Here is an 8,214-nt window from a genome sequence, read left to right on the forward strand (position 1 = left end):
GAAATGAGTCCTTCAAAACACTATACAAAGGAATTAAACTTTTATTGAGACCTTTCTGTGCCAGAAGCTGACAACACAGGGGCATAAGGCACGGTCCCTGCCCTTGAGGAGCTCACAGTCTACTAAGGAAGTCAGATGCCCAAACGATTGCCACAGAGATGGGGGACAGGGGCAGCAGCCAGCAGAGGAAGGCACGATTATCCCGCTCCACCCCCCATATTCCAGATTGGCTATAAGAAGGCGAATAGGAAGCTTATCATTGTTTCTCCCATCTTCCCTGTGACAGCCCTTACTTTTCTCGGTCCTTGGCCCCATGAGGCGAGGAGAGAGAGACAAAGATGAGGGAGATATTTGCTGCCTTCGAAAAGCTGCAACACCCTGGCAGGATATAGACAATAATAACTTTCTTTCCCAAAGCCGCAAACCAGTGCAGCAGAAGCCGGGGAGAGTCGGGGAGATTGGAAGAACAGGGGCTGGGCCAGCCCAGTCCAGTCCGGGAAAGGGAAGGAATGGGAAGAGAGGGTGCCCAGGGCCAGTGAATAGGGCAAGATGGAGGTTTCTAGATGGAAAAACTCATAGTAAGTTGCCAGCAGCCACAGCCAACAGAGGGGCCGCCAACCCAATGGAGAAAGTTGCAGCGCCTTTACTATAGGCCACATCTTTTGTAGAGTACTGCCCCATATTACTACGGTCCTGGTGGCCAGCAGCACCTCCAGCCAAGCTAGACTCCCCTTTCCCGGAGGTCTCAGGATGTACTTCCTGTGGAGAAGTCTGGCTGGCTGGGGCTGAAGTGGGTTTGGTGGTAGAGACAAGAGTGGTTGGGGTGGGGGTAGAAGTAGTAACGGAGGTGGTTGGGGCCACAGTGGTGGGCTTAGGAGCGGGCAGCAGGACAAGGGGTGGGATCCGAGGGGAGAAAAAGGTCTTGTTGTGAAGGTCCGAGTTACAGCGGGACCCCTGGCAGCAGGAGCCACTGAGTGTGAACCCTGGGCCTGTCACCACATCCCGGGTGCAGAACTCGTCCTGAACACAGCCCCGAACAGGCAAGGATACAGTCACATTCGCTGCAGGAGGGAGACACAGGTAGGCCAGTGGTGGGAAGGTTGCAGAGCCAGAATGAAACTTTGGGGCAAGACAAGGGCAAGAACCCCCAAAACGGGGGACAGAAGGGCTCTGCATCCATGAATCCAAAGTCTCAATTCAGGCCCCCCTTTGAGAAACTCTGTCCCACTGTCTCTGACACATGGTGAACCACATTTCCCACTTTTGAGAGGAAAAGTGTGTAGGATGAACTACAAGTCCCACAATGCCTTGGGAGAAAAGTTGGGAAAGTCTGGACAGGGATACACCTCTCACAAGACCAAAGAGCCCCACAAACTATCCCTACATCCCTCTCTTCGTTTTTTCCAACTCTATCCCTTCCACCCCCACCCCTGCCAAAATTTAGTCTTAAGAGTTCAGAACTACAACTCCCGTAATACACCTGGAAAAAGAGGCTTTTGAAGCACTTCCCCCAGGGTTCCCTGAGGCAGAGGCCAGGAGGATGAACTACCTCTCTCCTAAGTGGTTAGGTGGGGGGCCCTAACCCCTTGAGTTTTAAGGGGTCGGAACTAGAGCCCCTGCAATTTAGAAGCTTGGAGGCTTCCATTTCCCATAGCATATCGTCCCATTCTGCACCTGGCAGGCCTCTACGGAATGTATTAAAAAAAAAAAAAATTAGGACGAAAGCACCCGTAGTCCCATGCTACGTTTGGGATAGAGCTGCATTTCCCATGACGTTCTCGGGCAAGACAAGAATATAGGCCTACAGCTTCCAGAACGTGTTGGAGATAGGGGAACTCTTTGGGTAAAGGGCTACCCAACGCCCATGAGGCTCAGAGAGGCTACCACAACTCCTGTCGACCCCCGTGCTCCCGACTCGCTCACCTGCCGTCAGGGTGACGTTACCGTCGAAGCAGCCCTTGTAGACGCGGTCGCTTGCGTTGTAGCAGCTCACGACGGGCGGCGCCGTGCCCTGGCACGCCTCGCGGCTCAGCCCCACGCAGCTGTAGCACTCGGCACCATTGGGCTGGTACGCACTCTCATTGCCTGCGAGCGGAGCGGGTTGGAGGGAAGGGGTCCAGAAGGTTCCGAAAGCACAGCTCCGCCAGACGGTCCCTCCAACCTAGGTCTCCGCCCCTCGACGTACTCCTGGCTCGGCCCCTAGCCCCGCCCAGAGTGTGGCCCGCCCCCACCCAGTGCCCCAATCCCTCCCTATAGCCCCGCCCCAAGCGTCTCGCCGCACAAGGCCTCCAGCGACGAAGCCCCGCCTGCCGTCGCGTGGCCCCGCCCCCAGCCCGTGCCGCGTTCTCCCGCCTCCGGGTTGGGATCACCCTAGTGGCTCAGCCTCGGTGTGGCTCCGCCCCCGAGCCTAGGGCCCCGCCCCCACCGACCTGCGGGGTTGAGCGCTCGCGACGTGAGGTTGAGTTTGGTGTTGCAGCGGTCCTGGGAGCACTGCTGCAGCTGAATGAAGGCCAGAAGCCCGTAAAGGTCCAGGCCGCGGTCATTCTTGCCCGGAAGTCCCGAACCGCAGCCCCGCACTGCCACTGAGAACTGCCCGTGGACTGCGAAGAAGAGGGGCGGGGTCAGGGGCGGAGCCTCGAGTGGACCCCCCCCCTCCGTCCCCCCCCCCCCCCCGGTCCCCAACACAGCCGGGCCAGGGTCGAAGGCAGGGGCCTCAGAAAGCCGATCGGAGGGGAAGGAACGACAGACGGAGGCGCAGAACTTCAAAGAGCTGAGTGCGAGGGAACAGGCAGGCTGACAGACTGGCCACAACCGAAGGGGTAGCGTCAAGAGTGGAGTAGGATGGGGCCGGGCGATAGAGGGACGGAACCGCCGAAAGCATCCTAACAAGGAACTGGGAGCCTGACAGAAAGGGCACAGGAGCAGAGACAGGTGGGGCCTCCCAGGAGCTGTAGCCTTAGATAGGGGCGGGATTCCCCCCGGGGTGGGCCAGCGGGGCGGAACCTCAGTCTAGGGAACCGAGGAGGAGACCTCGAGAGGGGTATGCAGCACCAGGAGCCTACCTGGATAGAGGATTCTGGCAGGGACAGGGTGAGTAGGGAGGTCTCAGGGGTGGGGCGGAAATGGATAGGGTGTGCCCTTGAAGGGGAGCAGGTCCCAAATCCGGGCTCTCCCAGGTCACCCCAGTCAGGTAGCACCTCTCAGCCCCACGCCCTAACGGCGCGGTTGTGTTGAAGGGCTCCAGCCAGGCTGAAAGGGACGCAGGGAGGGCGTTGATTGGATGTGGACAAATTCAGAAGAAGGGGTGGGACAAAAGGAGGCGGGGCCCGGCTGGGGAAGCTTTGTAGGGGGACGAATGGATCAGAAGGTCCCACTCACTGGTCTCCACCGCTCCCACGGCCTCTGTGCAGACGTCCACGCCCGGCGCGCACTTCACCGTCTTGGTCTTCTGCGGAGAGCATCCGTCATCTGCTTTCTGCACGCAGCTGTAGCACTCCAGGGCCTGCGCTCCTGGGGAGGCAGGGCCGAGTAGAACTAAGGGATCCCTACTGAAGCCTCCTCCCGGAAAGGAGAAATACTCCTTCCCATGCCCTCTGTCCCCGGGACGGGACAATGCTGTTGCCCACCGTTTTCCAGGACAGGAGTAAGGAAAACCTCCCCAGAAATCTGGTGCCCCTCTCCTTCAAGCCCCCTATGCCTGCAGTGGGAGCATTCTTCCCACAGCCCCTTATGTTCAAGATGGGGGATCCCTGCTATGGATGGGAGGGACACCTTCCCACAGTTCTCCGTCCGTGATGGCAGAACCCTTCCCACAGTCCAGGCAGCTCAGTGAGAAATCCCTTCCCACTGCCCCTTCTGACCAGGGCAGGGGCTCCTTCCCACAGCCCCCACCTTCTCAGGATGGAAGAACTTGTCCCACAGTCTCCCAGGGCAGGAATCCTCCCCACATTTCATCTGCCCAAAGTGGGGGATCTCTCCCACAGCCCCCTTGACAAGAGCAGATGATCTTTCCCACAGCCCCCTCTGCTCAGGTTGGGAGATTGTCCCCACAGCTCTCCCTGTAGGAGACAGCTCCTTCCTTGGACCCCTTCTGTACCCCCTCCATCCCCTCCTGGCAGCAGACCCACCTCCTCCAAGAAGGAGCAGCAGCAGCAGCCGCCAGCCTGTAGTCCAGATCACTGCCTGGGCACCTGCTTTCCTGGCAGGGTCCATGGCTCCGTCCTGCTCCCTCCGCGTCCCCCCTGGGTGTGCCGCCTCCCAACCTGGGCCCTCTTACCTGAGCCCAGGATGAGTAACCTCCCCCCAGGCAACCCTGGCCTTGCCCAACCAGGCCAAATCAGCGTCCGCCGAGGGGCGGGGCACCCGCCCATGGGTGCGTCACCCACAGCTGCAGAGGAGGGAAAGGGCGGGAGTCAAGTTTCCCTGACTATTCCCAGGAGAAAGTCTGTGTGTTTGGGGGGTAGAGGGAAAAGTACTGAGGCTCAGGTTGGGAAAAGGGTCTGCTTGACACCTGGCACTCCTGAAGTATTTAATGAGTACTTAACCACGTGCAAGCTTTGGTTTGGGCAACTGTTGGAGGTTAAGACAGAACCAGTGCCCATCCTCACGGAGCTCACTGTCTGATGGGGGAGACAGATATTAATTAAGTAATCACACAAACTGTTATATACAACCGAAACAAAGAAGGGAGAAGTGTAGGGAGTTCAAGGAGGTATGGAGTCTAGGGGTGGGAGCTGGTTGGTCAGTGAAGATTGCTGGAAGGTGTCTTGCAAGCTGTGGTTCAATGACGGGGGACAGAGCGCATTACAAAGCAGAGGGAGCTCAGAGGACAAAGAGGAGGAAGGTAGATATTGAGGCTGAAGAGCCAATCCGGGGCTAGACTGACCAGGGCATTACAGGCCCTGTGAAGAGATTGCAGTGAATTCTGGGAAAGGTGGATAAATGTTAAGAGGGTCTAAATCAGCGGCGGCGGGGGGGAAGGGGGGCGGATACAATCAGACTTGCTTTTTAATATGATCAAAATCTGGGAACGAATGCAAATATCCATCAAGAAGGGAACAGAAAAAGAATGAGTGGGTCCCAAACCCCATGGGATATTACACAGCAGTGAAAACAAGCCAACTACTGGTGTCTGCAGCCCCGTGGATGAATCTCGAAAACTTTACATAGAGCTCAGAAGCCTTTCACAAATAAAACATACCGTGTAACTCCATTTACATGAAGTTGTACAACACAACAGGGATTCCATCGTCCCAAAGGAGCGATGGTGATAAGCCCCCACTATCTTCCTCCAGGCAGTAGTTACACATGTGTACGAATCTGTACACATCCCCAGCTGGGGACATCTGGGTGGCTCAGTCAGTTAGGCATCTGCCTTCGGCTCAGGTCTTGATCCCAGGGTCCTGGGATCGAGCCTGGCATCCATCGGGCTTCCGGCTCAGTGGGGATCCCGCTTCTCCCTCTGCCTGCCCCTCCCCCTGCTTGTGCTTTCTCTCTCTCTCTTTGTGTCAAATGAATAAAATCTTAAAAAAAAATAACCCAGCTGTATACTTGCTAAATGTATATTTTATTTTAAAGAAGGAAAGAGAGAGAGAGAGAAACAGGAAGGATGTCACTGTGGCCTCTGTGTAAAAAAGGAAAAGATTTCTGGAAGGAGAGAGAAAGCCAGGAGACCAGTGAGGGAGCTGGGCAGTCTCCCAGGTAGGGAAGAAAGGCAGCCTCTGACATCAGGGAGTTGGCCAGGCACCCACCCTGAGGCCGTGGTGTTCTGTTACACACCAACACCGACGCAGAACACCAACCCCAGACAGGGCCACCCCGTGGCGTGCTGGAGGGGGCCACACTCGACCACTGCTTGACTGAGTTTGAATTCAGAAACAAGAACAGCGTGCAAACCACAAAATGACTAAGCATCCCCATATCCAGGCTCATAGAAGTGACCGCTTATGTTGTGTTATGTTATGTTATATTATAGTATTTATATAGATTGTTTATTATATAATAACATTTATATTATTATACTATATTATATCATTATATAAGCTACATCTCTAACCTTCCTTTGTTTCTCCCGGCTCATAGATAAGATTTATCTATGCCGGGGGAAAAGAGCGACTGTGTTCATAAAGATATTATCTATTCTCCAGACCCCGTTGGGCACCCCTATTCCCAATAATGACTAGCACCTCAGTTAGATAGGTGACGTCACTTGGCATCACGCTGAAGCTCACAGAGAGAAAGTGAATGACTGCTTGTGAAATCATCCAGCACCGGCCCCTGCCTCCCTGCCTTCCAGCCTTCCAGCCTTGAAATCCCAGCCCTGCTTAGGGGTTGCTGTGTGACCCCGAGGAAGGGTCTTCACCTCTCTGAGCCTCCGAGAGATCTGTTTTACAATAAAGGAAGGAGTGGCTGTCATGGTGGAGTGAGCCAGTGGGATTGGACAGACTGAACTCTGGGATTGGACAGACTGAAATTTCAATCTTGCCTGTGCCATCCACTTGCTGTGTGACCTCAAGCAACTGGGATTCCCTCTCTGAACTTCAGCTGCCTCCTTTGCCAAAAGGACCTGAAAACCCCTATCTCCTGAGGAATGGAGTGAGGCAGGGCGATAATACTGTAACTATTGTTACAGGAGCAGAGGCCCTGTTCAGGAGCAGAGGCCCTGCAGGCCCCAGCTGCGTGGGAGAGTTTCAGGGAGGAACCCCAACTAGCCAGACCAGAAGAACTAGCATCTTGGGAGGGAGTGGTACCCAGGGTGGGGAGTCTCCTCTTGCTCAGGCCTGCCTGGATTCTGGGTGCTGACCCCCACCTGGCCCAGGCCCAGAGAGCAGAGGGAGGGTGGAATGTGGGGCCTCTCCTCACACCTGCTCTGTGATTCTTCCCTTCTTCTATTCCCAGAGGTCACTGCGAAGTGATTTCAAACCTGGTTCCCCAGATAGGTGAACAGAGAGGTCAGTGTGGAGGCAGTCCTCAGCTCTGGAGGTCATGCCAGGGCCCCAGACAATCTTGGGGCCATATCCACTATGGTTTCCTGTCCCTTGGGCCAAGACAGGCCTTGAGCCCAGTGACATTCCCGGCTTATCTCAGACCCACTCCCTCTGGGACATGTAATCTGGGATGTGTCAGGGAAAGGGTGGGGTTAGGGGCAGTCCCGGCTACGTAATTTGCGGGGCTCCATGTAAAAGGTAAATATGGGGACCTGGTTCAAAAGGCAGGAAAGAGTGCCATTAAAGATATTAAGATAGAAATACATTTTTCCTTAATTCTGCCATCTTTCTCCAGCACTCCTGGTGTTTAATGTCATATTCCCAAAGGCAAACACCCTGGACGCTTGAGAGCACAGACCTTAGCAGGTATCTACAGACCTTGCCCCACAACCAGAGCAACTGGGTTGCTGGGCTCCCCTTCCGGTGGGCAGCTGCCCACTGCCATGCCCTACTCGAGATGCCATGAGGCACGAGTGCATGACCCTGCTCTTCCCAGCTGCGCCCAGGCCCTGCCAAAGCTGGAAGGTGGCAGTGGTCATGGGGCAGGGGCAGGGAGAGAAAGGCAGACAGAGCCTGTCCCGGGGATGCAGGAGGTGGCGGGAGGCGGTGCCTTGCGTGAACCAAGGCTCCAATCCCCTCCAGCGCATGCTTGACATCCCTTCAGACCTTATGAAATCCAAATTCAAAAAGAAAATGAAGAATTTCCAGATGGCAACCACAGAGCATCATACCTGGAAGGGCTATTGGCACAGGGAGGGACCTGTCAACTACACTGATCACGTGTCTGAGAGGCTGGCCCTCCCCCATGAGCTCTTAGTTTGCTGAGGGGCTGTGGGATGAATTGATCCAAGAATCCAGATGTCTGGCACCAGGAGGTGGAGGCCAAGGGACACAGGGGTCCCCCGGGGGCCCAGGGATGGAGGTGTTTGTATTCCCAGGACTCAGGAGCACGGCATCTGGACCCTTAAGAAATCCTGCAATGGGACATCCCGGCTCTGAGCCAATCGGAACCAGAGGGACTGAGTGCCTCATTCCAGAGAGGTCTTTCCAGTGGGCGAAGACCCGTCTCTACACAGTGAGGGCCTAGAGTGGTCAGGGCAGTAGTGAGCAATCCCAGGGGCCTGAGGAAGCCCAGAATAGGCACCTGATCCAGCCTAGGGATTGAGGAGAGCTTCCTGAAGGAGGGGACACCTTGAGTAAGACTAAAAGAATGAAGAGCCCTTTGTCT

At 55.7% G+C, this 8,214-nt stretch overlaps 1 protein-coding gene across 3 annotated transcripts in view; it reads right to left on the reverse strand.

Annotated features, from left to right (window-relative positions):
* LYPD3 (LY6/PLAUR domain containing 3) overlaps positions 1–4,262 on the reverse strand; it is a 45,990-nt gene extending 41,728 nt beyond the window's left edge. Inside the window, exons 1-5 of one of the 3 annotated variants that reach the window (XM_087870835.1) lie at positions 4,128–4,262; positions 3,379–3,507; positions 2,430–2,600; positions 1,924–2,085; positions 68–1,061 (exon numbers count right to left, since the gene is read on the reverse strand). In XM_087870835.1, the coding sequence (XP_087726961.1) occupies positions 574–1,061; positions 1,924–2,085; positions 2,430–2,600; positions 3,379–3,507; positions 4,128–4,212 (1,035 nt within the window). In that variant the 5' untranslated portion in view covers positions 4,213–4,262 and the 3' untranslated portion in view covers positions 68–573. Of the gene's footprint in view, positions 1–67; positions 1,062–1,923; positions 2,170–2,429; positions 2,601–3,378; positions 3,511–4,127 lie in introns of those variants that run through there. The other 2 variants (XM_045806018.2, XR_015728116.1) reach the window with 2 other exon arrangements.
* Between the last annotated feature and the right edge of the window lie 3,952 nt (positions 4,263–8,214).

Source organism: Ursus americanus, chromosome 21, assembly GCF_024610735.1.
Source record: "Ursus americanus isolate L20-20 chromosome 21, mUrsAme1.1.p, whole genome shotgun sequence".
Taxonomy (NCBI): Eukaryota; Metazoa; Chordata; class Mammalia; order Carnivora; family Ursidae; genus Ursus; species Ursus americanus.